The sequence below is a fragment of the Sus scrofa genome, chromosome 2 (genome assembly GCF_000003025.6).
Source record: "Sus scrofa isolate TJ Tabasco breed Duroc chromosome 2, Sscrofa11.1, whole genome shotgun sequence".
In the NCBI taxonomy this organism is placed as follows: domain Eukaryota; kingdom Metazoa; phylum Chordata; class Mammalia; order Artiodactyla; family Suidae; genus Sus; species Sus scrofa.
The window spans coordinates 116281212-116304245 of NC_010444.4; the positions used below are offsets into that span (position 1 = coordinate 116281212).

General features: G+C 41.4%; 1 protein-coding gene across 1 annotated transcript in view; it reads left to right on the plus strand.

The window, feature by feature from the left end:
* Positions 5142 to 23034, plus strand: part of MCC (mutated in colorectal cancers) — a 462268-nt gene continuing 444375 nt past the window's right edge. Inside the window, exon 1 of the mRNA XM_021084624.1 lies at positions 5142 to 6160. Coding sequence (XP_020940283.1) covers positions 6006 to 6160 — 155 coding nt within the window. The 5' untranslated portion in view covers positions 5142 to 6005. The remainder of the gene's footprint in view (positions 6161 to 23034) is intronic.

Sequence of the window (23034 nt, forward strand, 5' to 3'; positions counted from 1 at the left end):
TTTGACAGTGGGCTCTGATGCTGGTAAAGCTGTGGCATAAATACATTCTACTGTCTAGTTTACGGTGCCTCATATCTTTGGGTGTCCTTCATGTTTAAGATTTTTGTTTATACACATAGAGCTTTGGAATGATGTCATTAATAAGTTGTATCCCTAGTTCTCTCATGAAAAAGGTCATGCCTCTACTAGCCCATTGAGTCAATTAACTTCCCATTCAATTCACTTCAGTTATGAAAGCTCAAACGGCCATGATTAACCATTTCTCACTGTGCATCTGCTATAGAGGAGAAAAGGATAATCGAACAAAGATAATCATCACACCTCATTTTTCTCAAGGAGAACATTCAGTGTATGCACATGGCAATAATTAAAGGGGGTAAAATTTTATACATTTAGTATGAATCATAAAATAATAGTCTCACAATTTAAGAATCTACCATGAAAACAAAGCCCTTACCCACAAACAAAAGAGTTCAGGTAAGAGATATCGATTTCTCTAAATCTGATTTTAAGCAAATGTATGAGCAAATGATTCCTTTTTTATTTTTGGCCACACCCACAGCATGCAGAAGTTCCCAAGCCAGGGATCAAGCCCAAACCACAGCAGTGACAATTCCAAATCCTTAACTGCTACGCCACCAGGGAACTCTATCCCTTTTTCTATCTGTGCTACCATGAAAAGTTATTTCACACCATTGGACCTGTGTTCCTCAGTGCCCTCATCTGTAAAATCAGAATAACAGCACCTGCCTCTTAAAGGTTGATGTAAGATATTTAAGGTATTATTTGATTACGATATTATTATTATTGCTTTTTAGGTCCACATCCACAGCACATGGAGATTCCCAGGCTAGGGATCTAATCAGAGCTGTAGCCACTGGCCTATATCGCAGCCACAACAACGCCAGATCTGAGCCACGTCTGCAACCTACACCACAGCTCACAGCAACGCCGGATCCTTAACCCATCGAGCGAGGCCAGGGGTCAAACCCGCAACTTCATGGTTCCTAGTCAGATTCGTTTCTGCTGCGCCACAGTGGGAACTCCTGATTAAGATATTATTTAAAGCACTTAGAAAAATGATTGGTGCATATTAAATTCTCAGTAAATGCCAACCATTACTAGTTGTGGAATTAGAGGGGAAAGAGCCTAAGAAGACGGGTAAAATGTCACTGCCCCAACACCGACTGGAGAGCCATGGGAACCAGCAAGTCCCAGGGATCCATGGCTCCTTTAGCTCTATTAGTCATGACATTTCCTGTTTCTCCTCCCGACATTTCCCTTGCTTTTCCTCCCTTTATGGAAACCCACAAAGGTGCTCCAACTTCTAAATCCCACTCGTATTTTCTTATTAATCACAGATGTCTGGGCCTCAGCCTGCTTTCTTCTCCTCTTCGTAACTGCACTACCCATTTCCCCCGGATGTCCTGTTCCTTCCAATCTGCTAGAATAAGGGTATGATCTCCCCACCGCCTTCACTCATTTCTTACCTGAAAGTATGAGACTCCTGCCGTGGTTCATCAACATAAGGGAGGACAGCATATGTGGGAAAGATAAAAGTAGGTTAATGCGGCTGGCACTGGAGCACAGGGGCAAGCGGGGAGAGAAGGGGTCAGACTGTGGATGCCTGGAAGTTTCTGCTGAGAGGCTGGATTTTATCCTGAAGCCAAGCATAAGTCAATGAGGTACAATTTAAGCCAGGAGGGACCCGAGCATTTGTCCTTTCTCTAAGGAAGACTTGGCCTATACCATTGAGAATGGATTGGAAGGTCAGATCAATTAGGAAGAAATAACAGGAGACTCTATAAAAGCAGTGGGAACAGGAATGGAGAAAAGAAACCAATGTGAACAGGAATGGAGAAAAGAAACCAATGTGAGGAGATATTAAGGAGGCCGATTAGCCAGGACATGGTGGCTCACAGGAAGTGAGGGACAGAGGGAGGCAAGGACTCTGGGGTTTCTGGTTTCTTTGTCTAAGTGAATGACAGACATCCTAAGAGGAGCCAGCTCTGGGGAAGAGAATAAACCGGAAAAGGCAAGCAAAGGAACATGCATGGTCCTGCTGACACTTTGATTCATGAGATTCATTTTGAATTTCTGAACTTCAGAGCTGTAAGATAATAAATTAGTGCTGTGTTAAGCCACTAAATTTGTGATAATTTGTTACAGCAGTAAGAGGGAATCAATACGGGCCATTTTAGCTCCAGAGCTTTCTGTGGGGTCAGACAAGGCTGCTCTGGGACCTGCATCATAGCGTGACTTCTCCCTCTTTCCATGCTGCTTCCTTCACCTCCATTTCACACCTGTTGGGGTACAAAGGACACTTCCAGGTAAGCATTCTGTACCTGAAACTCTGTCTTGGAGTCGACCTCCAGAAAACCCACCCTGGGACAGACTGCAAAAGCTCATGGTAACTTCTCATGCCTGTAAATATAGGAATAACAAATATAGAAATGTAAATTTTATCATTGGTTTTGCTTTTCAATGTCACTCAAAAAGTATAATGCCTCACGTGAACTGCACTGACCTTGATATTAAGATAATTTGAAGTAAATAATAATATGTATTTGACAGAAACTAAAAGTTCTATTCCAGCCCCTTTACTTGATCACATTGCTTGAACTTTTTGGATTTAACTCCCCTCCTTGCCCCCCTCTACCCCATAAATAGAAATGATAAATACTTTGCCCCACTAGGCAGCATTAAGGTGGAGCATTTAGACTGCTGACCTGTAACAAGGGCTCCATGAAAGATAGTCAAGCTCCCTCAACTGTACCTCACTGTTATAACTGATGCTCTGGGGAGTTCTGTCATGGCTCAACGGTAACAAACCGGACTAGTATCCAAGAGGATACAGGTTTGATCCCTGGCCTCGTTCAGTGGGTTAAGGATCCAGCATTGCTGCGAGCTCTGGTGTAGGTCACAGACCCAGCTCAGATCCCGTGTTGCTGTGGCTGTGGCGTAGGCCTGCAGATACAGCTGATTGGACCCCTAGCCCGGGAACTACCATATACCCAAGGTATGGCCCTAAAAAGGACAAAGCAAACAAAAAACATCTGAGAGACGAGTTCCCACTGTGGCACAGCAAGTTAAGGATCTGGAGTTGTCTCTGCAGGGCTTGGGTCATTGCTGAGGTGCCCGTTTGATTCCCAGCCCAGCGCAGTGGGTTAAGGAACTGGTGTTGCTGCATCTTCAATGTAGGTCACAATTCCAGCTTGGATTCCATCCCTGGCCCAGGAACTTCCATATGCCGCAGCCAAGACAAAACAAAAGAACACCCGAGATCAAGAAAAGTGAGAGAAAACCAGAGAGAAGGCATCATAGGGGTCCTCAGTCCAACTCCAGCGTGTAGTACTAGTTCAGGTAAACAGAATTTGTACCAGTCAAATTTGCACAGTGCTGCAACTGTTTTGGTTGTTTTAACTGGCAACATTAGACACAGAAGACAGTATATCTTACAATGTATATACAAGTGTATTTTGATATGTACAACATAAATATGAAGTGTTAGTATAACCAAGAGGAATCTAAGAAGGAAAAAGCTGGATGAGGACCACAGTGTTGAGCTATCTACTCATCACAGATAAATATACAAAACCTTTGAAATTATGACATAACCAGTCCTCTGAGATTTATGGCTGGGGTACTGCTCTCATTCCAAGCTCCTGCTTTACATTTATCATCTTTATATTCATATGGCATCTCTATTTTCAAAGTCTTACAGATGTTTCCCTCTCCTAGTAACCTTTTCAGCTGAAATTTTATATGCTTCACATTCACTCAGAAGCAAATTCTTTTCTGAAAGGTTAAATCTCTCTGTTCGACCATTTCTGGTTACCCAAGCATGAACAAATGTTGTTTGGGAAATTTGTCAAGATCTACTTTTTATGTGTTCAGATTTAATTTATGAGCTGTCATGTACATATTCTCTCTCAAAAAAAAAAAAAACCACACATTTTTTGCTTTAAGATACAATTGGTTGAGGTTGACACTCCACTTTCTGCATAGAGTGTCATTATAAAGAGATCTGCTCCTATCCTGGATTTTCAGACCCTCCTTGCATATTTATAAGAATGCTTTTTTCTTTTGTTCTCCCAAACTATCGACTGTTTAGGAGAGCTTGAGGGTAACAACTCCTGTCTGGGTGTTTATTGTCAAATGACAAGAAAAGTTTTATTCTGTGAAAAATTAGAAAATAAAGATTTTACATGTTTATTGTTGATTGAAACAGGCATTGGTCCTCATTCTGTTATGGACAGGAATATCTATTGGAAATAGTATCTTTTAAGCAAATAATATTGGTTATATTGGCAAGACTTTTCTAAGATGGCATACTATTCATCTTAAGATTATAAGTGTCCTGAAATACGGGGCACTTACAAAATTAAAATGAACTAAAGTAGGAATGGGCGGATGGAGCAGAAACAGGAGAACAGAGGGCAGAGACACTTTGCTTCTGAATTGGCAGACATTCTCAAGACGTATGGACATATTCCAGTTATTGTTGTGTGATAAATCAGCTCAAAACTTAGTGGCTTAAAACCCAATCCTTTTAATATCTCTGGGGGTTGGCTGGGCTCAAATAACTTTTTGCTCAGGGTTTCTCATGCAGTTGCGACATCCAGGGCTAGTATCCTGGGAAGATTCACTCACTCGCTCACTCATGTCATGTGTAGCACCTGGGCTGGAAAGCCTCACACCCCTGAGGCTCCTAGGGCATCTCTTTATGTCTCTACATGGTCTCTCTATGTCCCAGTGATAGAGCCAAATTGAATCTCTATTGTCTTTTCTAACCTGGCCTGGGAAGTCAAGACAGGCGCAAAGTTCCTCTTGGGTTGGAGGGGAGGCGACAGACTCCACCTCTTGATGAGAGATGCACCAAAGAATCTGCAGATGTGTTTTAAAACTACCACAGGATTTCATAACCTCTGGCAGAAAGTCTGGGACAGAATAACGAGTCATTCATGGAACCACAAATTGGCTCCTTGTGGTTCCCCATCTGCTGTGGTGGAAGGATACTACCATGTTTAAGGGCTCCTGTTCTGGAGTAAGACGGCCAGCCTAGCCTGGCCTTTGTCCTGACACTAAGCCCAGAGCCTTAAGTAAGTTCAGGTGCCTCAATTTTCTTATCTGTAAGTTGGAGATAATGAGAGCTAACATTTATTGATCACAGTCGGTGCCAGGCATTGCCGTAAGTGCATTGTATACGGTCTTATTTTATAACGAAGTCAATTCTATGAGATACTTTATAAGTCGTAAGAGTTGACAATAATAGACATCTTTCAGGCCTTTGGTGTGGATCAAGTGAGACTTATTAGGTTCCCTTTTGATGTTATTAAACCTGATGTGGCAAATTCTAGCCATGTCAGGAGAGCGAGCCATTTCCGGAAATGCACAAACGTGCACAATGCCACGTAGGAGCGCAAATGATCCTCGGTCTAGTGCGGGAGACCTAAGGAGGGTCAGATTTCCTGACAGGTGTTAAAAATGAATTTATAAAACTAGCCAATCCGGGTTTCATTTGGGGCTACAGAATTCAGCGCAATCCAGCAGACAGGGACCAGGAGTTCGCAAAAACGGCAGTGTTTATCTTAAAAAAGAGATCCACAACAGGGAGCAGTCCAAAGAGTTCTGCCCAGAGAACGCCCGCCCTCCGCCCGAAGCCTTCCCCAGGTGTCAGGGGCCCGCGTCGTAGCCGGAGGCACTGACCTGACCACCTTCCCGAGGGCCTCCCCTCGCGTCCCCATCGCCACCCTCACTTCCCTGACTCCACGACCCACCTTCCCTCCTCCCTCTCCCCTAAGGTGTCTACTCCCGCGACTGCAGAGCGCCCATCTTCAAGCCCGGGCAAAACCCGGAGAGGTGGAATCCCTCTCCCGGAGCGCCCCGGCGGCCACTGGGCATGCTCCGTCGTCAGGCAGGTTCGGGGCTGGGAGCAGCTTGTGCGCCTCGCGGATTCCTCCTGCGGCCGCGCGTCCTCCGCCTCGCGAGCAGCGAGCGGACGCATGATGGCGGCCGCGGCGGGGAGCGCCAGCGGCGGCAGTAGCGGCGGCGGCCGCGGCGGCAGCAGCAGCAGCGACACGTCCAGCACGGGCGAGGAGGAGAGGATGCGGCGCCTCTTCCAGACGTGCGACGGCGACGGCGACGGCTACATTAGCAGGTACTTGGGGAGGTCCGTGAAACCGGATGCGTCGTGATGAGCCTCTCGGCGCTGCCCTTGACCCCTCCTCCGTCCCCTCGCCCCAACTTTCCGCAAGTTGCTCAGAAGCTCACGGGAAGAGTTGGCTGCGACTCTGAGAGCGCGTCGACAGTTCGGCCACTGAGGCGGGCCGAGGGGGCTGTTCTGCTCGTCTTCTGGGGGTGCCAGTTGATCCAACTTTTTCCAGTGCCGTCTTTGTCTGGGCTTTGGGAGACATCTCTTTGGGATGCGGGTCCTTCCCCCGGACTCCTGCGCTCTTGCTGGTGGGCAAACGTGTTCTGGCTACTTGTCCCACGTAGAAGGTAGAAGAGACTGCACTGCAGCCTCGGGCTTCTTTCTAGGTGTCAAGACGCTGTGGCCTCTGGGCAGCGATCTTGTCCGGTTGCTCGGTGGGCAGACCCGTGGCTGGACCAGGATAGGGATGCTCTCTGAGCAACAGAGTTGAATATGAAAAGAGGCTGTGAAAAACTTTCATGTGACGCAGAGCCCCTGCGTTCCAAACTTTGGAACCCAAAGAACGGGCATAGTTTGCCACTCGGTGCAGATTGAAACGTATTAACCTGAAAGGAACGAAGCGCTCAGGCGCAGACTGGGGGTTTAGGGGTGAGGCTGGCATACTCCCTACGCCGGCTCCTCGCTGTGACCAGGTGGGCCCGGGAGGGGTCTCGCAGCGTCTGTGCGCGACCACTCGCTACCCTCGCAGTGCTTGCTTCCAGCCCTCCTACAGGGGCGGTGTTGCAACATCAAGCCGCAGCTCTTGGCAAAATAATTACTTCTACCCACATTTTTGTCACCTATCAGACACTGATGGTGAAGAAGGTCCTGTTTTACGGTGTGCGTGTATGAGAGATCGCCACAGGGCGCCCATGACTGTACCCGCCGAAATTTGAATTGCCTTCAGGGGAGTAGACAGCCTAAATTGTGTATCACATGTTTCTTTAGCCTTTGTCTTGATGATGCTGGAGATCTTCTGAAAATCCCAGGATACCTCCTGTTAATTGTCCTTGGCTACCTAGAGAGAGGGAAAAAAAAAAAAAATGGGGAATCCTTCCCCACCCCCAAATGTTTAAAAATCCGAGATGATTTGACATGTAAAATAATTTAACATTTAAAAAGTAGTTATTTATTTGGGAGTCGACTCAATTATGCTAATTCTTATTACTTTTATGAAGTAAAAATGGTATGAATTTTATTACTTTTCTAAAGTTTCATTGGGAAACGTTAGAAAGATATCAGAAAACTTCATGGAGTAATTCTATTCTGAAATGAAAAAAAATGTAACTCTAGTTGATCACGTGTAGATTTTTATCTGAAAAGTCTTTCTCTGTTTTTCTAGGATAAAAATTTCATGATCTAGTTTAGATTATTATTGTTTTCCTACTTGAAAGGCCATTATCTCATCTGCAATAAGAAAGACTATTTTTCATGTTGGAATGCAAAGATAATTTAATTTTACGTGGGCAAGAGTGCATACAGGAAACTAGCAGAATTTGCTCCTTCCCTTCCTCTATTCCTATTATTCCTAATATTATAACTATTAATATGTTGCTTCATCTGAACTACATTATATATATATAATGTATCCATGAGGACATGGGTTTGACCCCTGGCCTTGCTCAGTGGGAGAGGATCTGGCGTTGCCGTGGGCTGTGGTGTTGGAATCAATTATGCTAATTCTTATTACTCATGTTATTTTGAATGGGGGCTGTATGAACACTGAAGGATGATGACAATTTTAAGCATGGGTTGAGAATTTTGTTTTGGAGATTGAAGCACTGTAAGGGCATGATGTTAAAGAAGGAATTTTAGATGAAGGTTGGGCAAAAGTGGGGAAAACTGTTGTTATTCTTTGAGCCACATCTCTTTAATATAACTGCTTAAAAGTTGGATGGTATGTGCAGTTGTGGACCCAAAGCCAGAACTTTAGCTGTGGGTAGAGTTGCTCTGAAAGTTTTTTTTAGGCTATGACAAAATTTCCATATAGGAGGTCAGGGTGGCAATCTTATTGAAAGAGGCACACACACAAAAAATTGTTTAGAACTGTGTTTACATAGCAAGCACAGTTTTACTGGAATATATGTTTATTTGGTATGGCTTGAGGAATGGGGTTAATGAAAATAATGACTCCCTCTCCAATGTCACTCCTTTGTGCTGTCCCTGTTTAATGACTTTACTGACCCCTCTACAGTGGGAAGTAAGGTGTGGAATGTGGTGAATTTTCTCTTTTAGTAAACATGAGCATTGGGCTTTCTACTTTAAAACCTTAAAAACCTTGAATTCTTCAATAGATGTCAAGTTTATACTAATGGTAAATAGCTGTACCCAGTTAGGATTTTGGTTTGGCTTTGTATAATAGAAATCTAATCACACTCAAATAAGGATTGACTTTCACACCTAGAAGCCTGGAGGTGGGCCAGCCAGACTGAGGCAGCAGCTCCACAGCGGTATCAGTGGTAGCAAATCCAGCTAGTATCTATGAGGATATGGGTTTGATCCTGGCCTTGCTCAGTGGGATAGGACCTGGCTTTGCCGTGGGCTGTGGTGTCGGTCACAGATGCGGCGCAGATCCCGTGATGCTGTAGCTGTGGTATAGGCTGGCAGCTGTCGCTCCGATTTGACCCCTAGCCTGGGAACTGCCATGCGTCACAGGTGTGGCCCTAAAAAGGCAAAAAAAAAAAAAAAAAAAAGAAAGAAAGAAAGAAAGAAGACAGAAAGTTAGGGTTTTTGTCTTGAGTATTCTCTTGGCTCAGCCTTCCCCGTCAGGCTGCCAAAAAAAGGCATTAGCTAACTAGAGGTTTCTGGAACTGCTACTCTGCCCAGGAACTCCCAGCCTGCCAGAGGGACCCAGAATCACTCCCATGAATGCTTTAGCTGGCACAGACAACAACCATCAGGTGGAGCCAAGCCACAGCCTGTACAGGGCAGGATTTTGGTTGTGCACAGTGTGACCACAGCAGACTCTTCTGGTGCATTCATCAACCTTACGATGATTTAACCCCACCTTTGTAGTATTGAGTTTGGGGATCCCTATTTATTATGTTATAGAAGATGGTGGTTTTATTCTATTTGTTGAAATTAATTTCCTTTTGGAATTTTAAGGTGTCTCATTCTTACCCTTCAGGTTTTTTATTTTCCTTTTTCTTTTTTTATGGCTGCATCTGCAACACACAGAAGTTCCTGGGCTAGGAGTCAAATTGGAGCTATAGCTGCCAGGCTATGCTACAGCCACAGCAGCACGGGGTCAGATCCCCATCTGCAACCTACATTGCAGCCTGCATCAATGCCACATCCTTAAGCCATTAAGCAAGGCCAGGGATCGAACCTACCTCCTTGGCAAGACAGCATCAGGTCCTTAACCTGCTGAGCCACAACAGGAGCTCCTTGTTTTTATCCTTCCATTTAAGAAAATATTTATGTTGAACATTTAGGCAAATAGCTAACAATTACATTTATATTTAGCCCCTGAGCCTCAGCTCAAACATTGTCCGCCTTAGAGAGCCCTTCCATGAGCACTGTGTCAAAGCGAGTTAGCTCTACTCCAGCATTACTCTCCCTCACCGTCCCAGTGGCCTTCTTCCGAAGCCTTCCCTACACCTCGTAATTACATTTCAGTTTGCTACCTCGTTTGTCCATTTATCATCATTCTCCCACTAGATGTAGCCTTCATGAAGGCCAAAATCATGTCTGTTTTGTTAAACCAGTACCCTCAGGATCTAGCACTGTATTTGCCATGTAGCATCCAATCAGTAAATTCTGAGGAATAGATAACTAAAAATAAAACAGCAATATGTTCATCTATATTGAAAAATCTTTCAAGTATTTTCATTTCTAAGCATATTCCATGTTTATGAAATACTTGAAATGTGAGGATATTTAAGTATATAATATTTTCCTTTAAAAATAGCTTCTTTCCAGTTATATAAAAGATGTTTTTGTTGCTGAAAATTTGGAAAATATGGAAATATATAAAAATAAAGTCAAAATCATCCATTATCCCATAACTGAGGACTATCATTTCTGTTTTCCTGGTGGCATGTCCACATCATATCCTTCCTCCAGTGCTTTAAAAATGATTGGATAAAAGGGAAGACATCTCACTTTCATGAATAGGGAGATTTAATATTGTTATGATGGCAGTATTCCCCCACACTGATCCATAGATTCAGTATAATCTTTCTTAGAATCCCAGCTGACAAAGGAATAGACATATAGATCAGTGAAATAGAACTGAGAGTCCAAAAATAAACCCAAATGTCTTCAGTGAATTGATTTTCAACGAGCATGCCAAGACAAAATTATCAGAATCAAGGGAGAAAAAATAGACTTTTCAACAAATGGTGCCAGGACAACGTGATAGCCACATGTAAAAGAGTGAAGGTGGAATACTTTTCTCACATTTAAAAATGTATATTCCTCATATACAAAATGTATGTATTCCTCAATTCCTCATATACAAAAATTAATTCAGATGGATCAAAAAGTTAAAATATAAAAACAAAAACTATTAAATGCTTAGAAGAAAACATAGAACAAAATCTTTGTCATCTTGGATTTGGCAATGGATTTTTCTGTGTGTGTGCCTTTTTTTAGGGCTGCTTATGGAAGTTCCCAGGCTAGGGGTTGCTTCAGAGATATAGCTGCTGGCCTATACCACAACCACAGCAATGTGGGATCCGAGGTGTGTTTGCAACCTACACCACAGCTCACAGCAATGCCGGATCCTTAACCCAATGAGCGGGACCAGGAATCAAACCCGTGTCCTCATGGATATTAGTTGGGTTCATTACTACTAAGCCACAATGGGAACTACATTGGCAATGGATCCTTATATGTGATACCAAAAGCGTAGGCTACATAAGAAAGCTAGACATATTGGGCTTCATGAGGTTTTTAAAACTATGCTTCAAGTGACTCTATCAAAAGAATGAATGACAGTGTGGAAGATGGGACAAAGTATTTGCAAATCATATATTTGATGAAGAATTTGCATCTAGATTATATAAAGAAATCTTGCAACTCAGCAATGAAAAGATAATAACCTAATTAAAAATGGGTAAAGGATCTGAATGGACTTTTCTCCAAAGAAGATATACAAATGGCCAGTAAGCACATTAAAAAGATGTTCAACATCATTAGCCACCAGAGAAAAGAGAAATCAAACAAATAATACGATACTACTTTAAACCCACTAGGATGGCTATAATCAAAAATGCAGAAAATAACAAGTGTTGACAGGATGTGGAGAAATTGAAATCTTCAAATACTGCTGGTAGGAGCATGAAATGGTGCAGCCACTTTGGAAAGTAATAGCAGTCCCTCATAAATGTAAACACAGAATTACCACATGATCCAGCAATTCTACTCCTAGGTATATATTGTAAGAGAACTGAAAACATATGTCCTTACATAAACTTGTGCGCAGATATTCAGCAGCATTATTCAGAATAGTCAACAGATGTAGACAACCCAAATGTTTATCAGCTGATAAATAAATAAATAAGATGTGGTGTACTCCATGCAATGGAATATTATTCACTTATAAAAAGGAATGAAGGAGTGAAATATGCTGTGATGTGGATAGACTTTGAAAGCATTATGCTATGAAAGAAGCCAGTCACAAAAGACCGTACATTACATGTTTCCACATATATGACATGTCCAGAATATATAGACATAAAGTAGATTAATGGTTGCTAAGTGGTGCGGGTAATGGAGGGATTGAAGGATGGTCGTTAGTGTATAGGATTTCTTTTTCGATGATGGAAATCTGCTGAAGTTGACCATAGTTGCACCACTTTAGGAATATTTTTTTTTTAAAAAAAAATTAGACTGTATACTTTACTTGAGTGAGTGAGTTTTATGTTATGTGGATTATATCTCAGTAAAGCTGCCACCCTCCAAAAATGATTGAAAACGTGATTCGTAATTATAATATTCTGTTATCCTCTTAAACCCTTATTGTTTGGCATTTAGGTTGTTTGTAATTATTTACTTTGGAATTTCATTAAATCTAGGATGCCATATGAACTGGAACACACCATTTTATGTACCTATCAAACTATGTGAGGGTCTTGACTAAATTTGATGCTGCTTTGAACATTCATTTCTTTGTTTTTTCGTTTTTGTTTTTGTTTTTGTTTTGGATGCTCCATGGCGTATGGAGTTCCCAGGCCAGGGATCAGATCTGAGCTGCAGTTGCAGCCTACGTCATAGCTGCAGCAACACTGGATCTTTTAACCTACTGTGTAGGACCGGGGCTCAAACCTGCATCCTGGTGCTGCAGAGACGCTGCCAATCCCATTGCACCACAGCAGGAATTTTGTCTTTGGCTTATTTTTGAAGCAGCTTTGTTGAGATAAACCTTGCATACAATACAATTCACCTATTTAAGGTGTACAATTCAGTGTTTTTAGTATATCCACAGAGTTGTGCAACCATCATCATAATCAATTTTAGGACATTTCATCACCTTAGCTAGAAGCCCTATACCCTTGTAGCAGTTATTCCCCATTTTGCCCCAACCTCCCCAGCCCTAGGCAACCATTAATCTGTTTTCTGTCTCTAGAGAGTTGCCATAATGGATATTTCATGTAAATGGAATCATACATTATGCGACCTTTAGTTGCTTATATTTTGGTGTCATATCCAAGAAGGTTTTGAACCCAAGGTCACAGGGATTCACTTGTAAGTTTTCTTTTAAGAGTTTTTTAGATTTAGTTCTTATATTTAGGTCCATAATCCATTTCAGGTTTATTTTTGTTTATGGAGTGAAGAAAGGGGTCCAAGTTCATTCTTTGGGGTGTGAATATCAAGTTGTTTTAACATGACTATTGTTTCCCACTCTTGTCAACAATCAATTGACCATAAACCTAAGAGTTTATTTCTGGACTCTCAGTTCTTCTCCATTAACACATATGTCCAGCCTTATACCAGTACCACACCATTTTGAATACTGTTGCTTTGCTATACATTTTGAAATTGAGGAATGTGGAGTTTTCGTCGTGGATCAGTGGTTAACGAACCTGAATAGCATCCATGAGGACACTGCTTCGATCCCTGGCCTTGCTCAGTGGGTTAAGGGTCTGGCATTGCTGTGAACTGTGGTGTAGGTTGCAGACACGGCTTGGATCCAGTGTTGCTGTGGCTCTGGTGTAGGCTGGCGGCTGCAGGTCCTATTGGACCCCTAGCCTGGACGTGTGTGCAGCCCTAACAAGACAAAAAAGAAAAGAAAAGAAAAGAAAAGAAAAGAAATTGAGCAATGTGAATCCTTCAGTGTTATTCTTCTTAAGACTGGCTGTCTGTAGTCCTCTGAGTTCCCATACACATTTTGGGATCAGCTTGTCAATTTCTTCGAAACAGGTAGTGGGGATATTTAATTGTGTTTGTGTCGAATCTATAGATCAGGTTTGTTCACATGCATTTTTTAATAACTGTATTTTTCAGGATAGTTTTTTTTTTTCCCATCAGCCCTTTATTTTTACAGTCTTTTAATTTGGAATCAGCATATTTGTGAACATCCAACTTAATATTAGCAAATGTTATAGATTTATAGTTTACAACCAGTTAGTCCATAAATTATCTCATTTAATTCTTGCAACAGGAATTAAATCTTTATTTTAAGACAAGGAGCCAAGATAACATAGCCTCTGAGGCACAAGAATGAACCTGTGGCCCTTACCACAGGCCCTTACCTTTTTTACCATATATGCTGTGCGGCTAACATAAGAAAACCTATGAAAACCCCAAAGGCCTTAAAGTTATTTTCTGTTTAATTTACCCAAGGTCTATGGTGCAGATGAATTTTCATTTTAACACTGGCTTCCTAGCATCAGTGGGAATGGCATTTAAATTCTTGGTACAGAAGGTGAGACATTTGCATTCTAAATGAATTTCCATGGGGGTCTCAGCTGGGGAGACTCTCTGTTGTTTGGTAAATTGAAAATCTCTTTAAGTGTTCATCCCAGAGTAGAAACCATATGGAGAGAAAGGGCATTTCCTTAGAGAACAGTTAATTGTCAGCTTTTCATTGTCATTTCAAAATGTCAGTTTAAATATGTAAATGAGTAATTACTAAATTTTTGCGGTTGATTATTGATGACTCTAACTGATGGGGGAAAGAGTTGGGTAGGCAGAAGGACTCTCTGGACCTCTTCATTTTTCAAACATTTGGATCCCCATCCTTTGACAGAGTGAAAATGTAAATGGAACACATTGCTAGACCAACCAGTGTGTTTGTCTGATGTGACACTTGTTAGCTGAGTTTAAGTGTGTCTCTCAGTTGACTATTTAGCTGTAAAACTTTTGCTTGGAAAACTCTAGTTAGATGAGCTCTTTGTTTAATTTTTTAAGCATTCGTACCATCATATAGAAGATACTTGAAAACGAATCTTAGACTTGATGTTGGTGTTAATTGGACGTCTATTCAATGTCATGGCAAGCGCTGTAGATTAAGACACCTGCCGTCCATTGTTTCATAGTTCAGCACACTTCGCATTCGTGACAGAGATGCAGGAAGTAAAAACACAGGGTGAAGGAAGGCCTTTGTAAAAATGGAACTATGTTTCCTTTAAGTGTCAGGAATTTTCACTTAACAAAAAAATCACAACTTCTTTCTGAGACTAACAAGCTTAACAGAATATTCTGTATTAGAGGTTAATGCTTTTTAGGCAAGAGTTTTACTTTGATAGTTTCATGTCCTGTAGAGTCTTCACCTGACTGTATTTCACAATAGACAGGGCAGAAATCACTGTGAGAATGTTGTTGGGGAAGCATGTACTCTTCTAAAAACATGTTGGTGGTTTTATAGTTATTATAAGCAAAGGATGACATCATTGCTGCTCATCTCCCCTTTCTGGTTTCCTAAATTCCTTCCTCTTGCTGACTAAATGAGCATTATTATCCTAGGGTCCTATCCTGCAGGCTCGGCTCCTTGGAGCCCCTCTGCATGGATCCTGAAGTCATTTTTCTATAACACAAAACTGAGCAGTCAGCTCTTCTTAAAGTCTTTCAACAATTGTCTGTGTCCCTTACACATAAGCTCAGATCCTCTAGAGCCATTAGATTTGAAGCACCTGGCCATCTGGCACAGTGACTCCATCCCCTCTAGCATTCTTTCACGCTCCCTCCCCCAGCATGCCCAGCTGTTCCAAAAGGCTGTGCTTCTCACCTGCAGCTCCTTCTGTAAGTCCCCATCCCTCCCCCTTGTCTGCCTGATGTGCACCTTATTTCTTCTAGTCTCAATTCTCATGCAGCTCGGTCCTTCCGGAGACCTCCCCTCATGCCTCAACACCTTACACACCCTCCTCGGCCAGCACAGCTCACATTTGATATTCTCGCTGTTTCCACTCCTTTGCTCCCCACACTCAAAGGCAGAGACTATACTTTTCTTGCCTTTTATCTTCACTAACTCAGCACCCCCGACATGTAATAGAAACTTACTAGGTATTCATCGAATAAATAAAATTGTTCGTGTGTAATGGTAATTTCAAACACTTTAGAATATTTAGAAAAAGTTTTTTTTTTTTCCTTTTTTCTTTTTAGGGCCGCACCCATGGCATGTGGAAGTTCCCAGGCTAGGGATCGAATCGGAGCTACAGCTGCTGGCCTACACCACAGCTCACGGCAAGGCCAAATCCTTAACACACTGAGCAAGGCCAGGGATCGAACCCAAAACCTCATGGTTCCTAGTCGGATTCATTTCCACTGTGCCACGACGGGAACTCCAGAATATTTAGAAAAAGATTTATCAGATTTTGCCCAATTTAGAAGCTGGAAATCTAAATGTCCATTAACAGAGGAATGGATACAATGGAATGTTACTCAGCCATAAAACATAATGAAATAATGTCATTTGCAGCAACATGGATAGACCAAGGGATTATCATACTAAGTGAAGTAAACCAGACAGAAAAGCACAAATATCATATCACTTATATGTGGAATCTAAAATATGATACAAATGAACTTATTTTCAAAACGGAAACAGAGTCTCAAAGAAAATAAACTAATGGTTACCAAGGAGGACAGGGGGAAGGGGGTGAGGGAGGGATAAATTAGAAGTTCATGGTTAGCGAATACAACGAATACAAAGTCCTCCTGTAGGAGTTCCCTCAGTGGCTCAGTGGTAACGAACCCAGCAATTATCCATGAGGATGTGGGTTCGATCCCTGGCCTTGCCCAGTGGGTTAAGGGTCTATTGCTGCTGTGAGCTGCAGTGTTGGTCACAGATGCAGCTTGAACCCTGCATTGCTGTGGCTGTTGTGTAGTCTGGCAGCTGTAGCTCCAAATTGACCCCTAGCCTAGGAACTTCCATATGCCGCAGGTGTGCCGAAAATCATATTTTATATAATATATATATGGTTTCAAATTAATATTTATGGTCCTCTTTTCTTAGCCTATTCTGTGGTTATTGGGTATTTACAGTGAACAAACATTTGAAACTAAGAATAAAATAAAAATAAGAGAATTGCTCAATCCTAATTTGTACTATAGTAACTTTTTTTTTCTTTTTTTTTTCTTTTTTGTCTTTTTAGGACCACACCGGGGGCACATGGAGGTTCCCAGGCTAGGGGTCAAATCGGAGCTGTAGCTGCTGGCCTACACCACAGCCACAGCTACATGGGATCTGAGCTGTGTCTGCAACCTTGTACTATGGTAACTTTTATTTAACTTCTTTTGCCTACCAAATTACCAGCTTCATGAATGTAACAACCATGCCTCAGGATCTCTCACACCCTCGTACATAGATGCTGTGTACGTAGATGTTAAATCAATGTTGAATGAATGACCTGATGGATTAATACTGCCTTAAGACAAAATTATGTTGCTGTTTCTACACTTGCATGATAGGATTTTGATTTTTCTCATTCCTAAAATAGAGAAAAACTTGTGCCCATGTTAATCTATCTCTACTTATTTGCTTACCTGCCTCTAGAATTACCATCAGTAAAATGACATGAAATGAGGAAAATACAAAGACAATTGCTGTGTAAGTTAGTTTGTTGAAACCCTTTATTTTGGTCATATAAAATACAGGTTCCCTTGAAGTAATAATTTGTTATTCATACTGGTTTTTTTACATTATAAATTCCTCCTGAATCTTCCGTACTTGTAGCATCTGAGGACTGTTACACCAGATCAAGTTTAAGGATATTAATTTTTATTTTTAAGTATTTATTGAGGAGTTTCCACTGTGGCTCAGTGGTAAAGAACCTCACTAGTATCCTTGAGGGTGAAGGTTCGACCTCTGGCCTCGCTCAGGGGGTTAAGGATGTGGCGTTGATGTGGGCCGTGGGCTGTGGTATAGGTTGCAGATGCAGCTCGGAGCCCTTACTGTGGCTCAGTGTAGACCTATAAGCATCTATAGTTCCGATTTGACCTCTAGCCTGGGAACTCCCATATGCTACAGGTGCAGCCCTAAAAAGACAAATATATATATATATTCTATATATATATAGAATGCCCAGTATATGCAGAGAGGCATACAATGATGTGGGTATTATAACTGCTTTTAAGGAGTGTTTGGTCTGATGTAATAAGTATTCACAGGACCAGAAACAGGGAGAAGTACCAAGCATTTCGGATGGTTCAAGGGAGGAGGAAAACAACTGGGCTTTATAGGAGGATGTTGTGCTCGTAAGTTTGTTGCAAGGAATATGTTACTGTCCGGGAACTGTCATCCTAGATCACGACCTCTTTCCTTACTTCGGCCAAACTGGCTCTGGATGATGGCCTCCCTGCTGGCCTGCTCCCTCCCACAGACAGAGGGGCCCAGAGCAGCCCTGACCAACAGGAGAGCCCACCATCCAGAGGCTCTGGCTTCCTGAGGTGTTGTGGACTCACACCCTGTGACTGTAGAAGTGCCTACATTTGGAGATAAGGTCTTTAAAGAGATAATTTAGGTTAAATGAGGCTTTTGTGGGTGGACCCTAATCCAACACGTCTGATGCTCTTACAAGAGGAGATGAGGACACAGACACACACAGAGGGAAGACCTTGTGAAGAAGACACAGGGAGAAGATGGCCATCTACAAGCTAAGGAGGATGACCTCAGAATGAAATCAACACCTGGATCTTGGACTTCTAGCCTCCAGAATCGAGAGAAAATAAATTTCTGCTGTTTAAGCCACCTAGTCTATGGTACTTTGTTATGGCAGCACTAGAAAACTAATAAACCCTTGTCTGAATATCTGGGTTAATATATTACTAATTACCTTCTAGAATTTCCTTTGCCATCAGCAGTCAATAGAAGTGCCCGCTTCCTCACATATTCAGTAGCATTACGTATTATTACCTTTTTTAGCCTTCCTCAGTCTGACATCTGAATAATGGCATCACATTATTTAATTTTACAATTCTTTGAATCCTAGTAAATTTGGACATCTTTTTCATTTATTTATTGGCTGCCTGTGTTTCTCATTTGTGAATGCTTGTTTTTTTGCTTGTTTTTCTGTTAGAGAATCTATTTCTCTTTTTGGTTTATAAGAAGTCTTCGTATATTAGGGACATTAATTTTTTGGGGGTTGCAAATGGTTTCTCTCAATGTTCTCTTCCTTTTAAAACTTCTTTGCAATATCTTTTGTAAAACAAAAATTTTAAATTTTTATGGAGCTGAATCTGTCACTTTCTTCTTTACTTTTGCACATATTAAGGTTCTATCTATTGAGTTCAGCAGGCAATATTGACCTTATTTTCCTATAGTTACCTTATGGTTTCATTTTAAAAATATCTAATTCTTCTGGAATTTTTGTGTATATGGTTTACATAACGGGAGACATTATTTTTTCCCAAAATGGTTACTCAGTTGTCCTAATCTTGTTTGATAAATCTATCCTTTCTGTAATGATCTGAAAGTATACTTTATTAAATGCTAACTTTAAAAGTCTGTGCACTTGCTTGTGTTATAGATAACTACATTTTCTTTCTTTCTTTTTTTTTTTTTTTTCTTTTTTTTTTGCCATTTCTTGGGCCGCTCCCACGGCATATGGAGGTTCCCAGGCTAGGGGTCAAATCGGAGCTGTAGCCGCCAGCCTACACCAGAGCCACAGCAACGTGGGATCCGAGCTGCGTCTGCGAACTACACCATAGCTCACGGCAACGCCGGATCCTTATCCCACTCAGCAAGGCCAGGGACCGAACCCGCAACTTCATGGTTCCTAGTCGGATTCGTTAACCACTGCGCCACGACAGGAACTCCACTACATTTTCTTTTTATTGATCTGCTTGTTCTTGTATTAATACTGCTCCTTCATAACATGGTTAAATATTCCACATGGACTGGCTTCCATCATTGTTTCTCCTCAACCCCGAAAAAACATTTTGGCTATTTTCAGGCATTTTTCCCTTCTAAAAGAACTTTAGAAATTCCACTGACTTTTCCCACCCTCTACTTTTATCGAGATATAATATGCATATAGCATTGTATATGTTTAAGGTACATAGCATAATGATTTGACTTGTATACATCATGAAATGATTACTGCAATGAGTTTAGTGATCATGTGTCATTGCATATAGACAGAAAATAAAAGCAAGAGGAAAAACATGTTTTCCTTGTGATGAGAACACTAAGGATTTGCTCTCTTAACAACTTGCATATGTAACATACAACAGTGTCAATTATTCTTATCGTGTTGTACATTATATTCCTGGTACTTACTTATAACTAGAAGTTTTTTTGTTTGTTTTATCTTTTGTTTTTTTAGGGCTGCACCCGTGGCATGCGGAGGTTCCCAGGCAAGGGGTCTCTTCAGAGCTATAGCTGCCGGCCTACGTCACAGCCACAGCAATGCCAGATCCAAGCTGCATCTGCGACCTACTCCACAGCTCATGGCAATACCGGATCCTTAGCCCACTGAGCAAGGCCAGGGTTCGAACCCGAAACCTCATGGTTCCTAGTCCGATTTGTTGCCACTGCGCCACAACAGGAACTCCTTATAACTAGAAGTTTGTACCTTTTGACCACCTCATCTAATTTCCCCTCCTTCCACCCCCATCTCTGGACACTAGAAATCTGATCACTTTTTCTATAAGTTTATTAGTTTTTGAAGTATATTTGAACAACAACACTATGTGAGTTCCTCTGCACAACGTAGTGACCCAATCTTCCTATACATTATAGAATGATCACTACTATGTCTGGCTACCATCTGTCACCAAAAATATTATATTATTACTGACTGTATTCCCCACGCTGTATATTTTATGCTCGGACCTCATTTATTTTATAACTGAAAGTTTGTAACTTTTTTTTTTTTTTTTTTTTTTTGGTCTTTTTGCCTTTTCTAGGGCCGCTTCCGCGGCATATGGAGGTTCCCAGGCTAGGGGTCTAATCAGAGCTTTAGCCACCGGCGTACGCCAGAGCCACAGCAATGCAGGATCCAAGCCGCGTCTGCTACCTACACCACAGCTCACAGCAACGCCAAATCCTTAACCCACTGAGCAAGGCAGGAATCGAACCCGAAACCTCATGGTTCCTAGTTGGATTCGTTAACCACTGCACCACAGACAGGAACTCCCCAAAGTTTGTAACTCTTAATTTCCTCCAGCTTTTTCTCTCATCCCCTCACCCTCCTCCCTGGCAACCACTGTTTATTCTCTGTATTTATGACTCTGTTTCTGTCTTGTTATGGTGGTTCATTTGTTTTCTTTTTTATATTACGTATATGACTGAAATCACATGGTTGTCTTTCTCCATCTGATTTATTTCACTTAATACCCTCTAGGTCCATCCATGTTGTCACAAATAGCAAGATTTCATTTTCATGGCTGAGTGTGTGTGTGTCCATTCATTTACCAGTGGGCACTTAGGTTACTTCCATATCTTGGTTATTGTAGATATTGCTACGATTAACCTAGGGGTGCCTATCTTTCCAAATTAGTGTTTTAATTTTCTTGAAATAAATACCCAGGAGTAGAATTTTGGATTATGTGGTAGTTATAATTTTAATTGTTAAAGGGCCCTCCATACTATTTTCCATAGTGGCTGCACCCATTTACATTCCCACCAATAATGCGCAAGGGTTCCCTTTTCGCCACATCCTCACCAATACCAGTTATTTATTGTTTTTTTGATTATGGCCATTCTGACTGGTGTGAGGCAATATCTCATTGTGGTTTTGGTTTGCATTTCCTTGATGATTAGTGGTATTGAACATCATTTCATGTGCCTATTGGCCATCTGTATATCTTTTTTTGGGAAAATATCTATTCAGATCCTCTATCCATTTTAAATAAAATTGTTTATTTCTTTGGTATTGAGTTATATGTTTATTTTGGATATTAGCACCTTATATATTGTTTGCAAATCCTCTGCCATTCAATAGGCAGACTTTTTGTTTTGTTGGTAGTTTGTTTTACCGTGCAAAATCTTTTTAGTTTGATGTAGAAATTTTATTGACTAAAAAAAATTGTGTTATTAAAGTATAGTTGATTTACAGTGTGCCAGTTTCTGCTGTACAATAAAGTGATTCTGTCATACTTATAAATACTTTTTTTTTTTAATGGCTGTACCCATTACATGTGGAAGTTCCTGGACCAGGGAATGAGTCCGAGCCACAGTTGCAACCTACACCACAGCTGAGGCAATGCTAGATCCTTAACCCATTGAGTGGTCCAGAGATCGAACTTGTGTACCACAGAGACAACAGCAGATCCCTAACCTACTGCACCACAGCAGGAACTCCCTAAACTCATTTTTTTTTTAAAGTGTTATTTTCCATCATGGTCTGTCTCAGGAGATTGGATATAGTTACCTGTGTTATACAAAAGGACCTTGTTGTTTATCCATTCCAGATGTAATATTTTGCATTGACTTTTGTGTGTGTGTGTGTGTGTGTGTGCACGTGCATGCTTTTTTGCTTTTTAGGGCCATACCTGTGGTATATGGAGATTCCCAGGCTAGGGGTCCAATCGGAGAATAGCTGCCAGCCTACGCCAGAGCCACAGCAACACCAAATCTGAGCTGTGCCTGCGACCTGCACCACAGCTCATGGCAACACCGGATCCTTAACCCTCTGATCAAGGCCAGGGATCGAACCTGCAACCTCATGGTTCTTAGTTGGAGTCATTTTCACTGTGCCATGACGGGAACTCCTCCTGCATTGATTTTTAATGGGACTTATGATACATTTCTAAGTTAATATGGGAAGAATTAATATCTGTGCAAGTCAGGTTTTTTTGTTTGTTTGTTTTTGTGGTTTTTTTTGTAAAGGGGATAGTATGCCTTTACATTTACTCATGTCTTTTTTTCTATCACTTAGTAGTTTTCCTTATAAGTGCACATTATTTTTTTGTTTTGTTTCTCCGTCTTTCCCTCCAAATTTTATTGTAATCAGGAATGGAGCTTTTTAAAAAACCTTTTTGTTTTTCTAGTTGATAATCGATGGTATTTAGTAAAGCTATTCATTTTAGTTGTTCAAATATTTTATTTTTTCGACAGCTATTTATTGAGTGCTCACTAAGTCACAGACACTGGTCTAATCACCGGGACTATAGCAGTGACCAAAAAAGACAAAATTCTTTTCCCTCAAGAAACTTACATTCTTGAGGGTGGGTGAAATCAGTAGTTAACATAAAACAGAATATATGTCCAATGGAGAAGAGTACCAGATAAAGCAGGGGAGGGAATAAGGAGAGTAGGTGCATAGGTTACTTTTCATATTAAATAGGGTAGTTAGGGGAGACCTCACCGAGAAAATAATTTTTGAACAAAGACCCAAAGAGTTAGGGAGCAGCTGTTTGTTAACATGGAGGATTAAAATTCCTGGTCGAAGGAACAGGCAGACCCATAAGCTGAGAGGTGGACGCTGGTGCATCCAGAGAACAAAGAAGTAAGA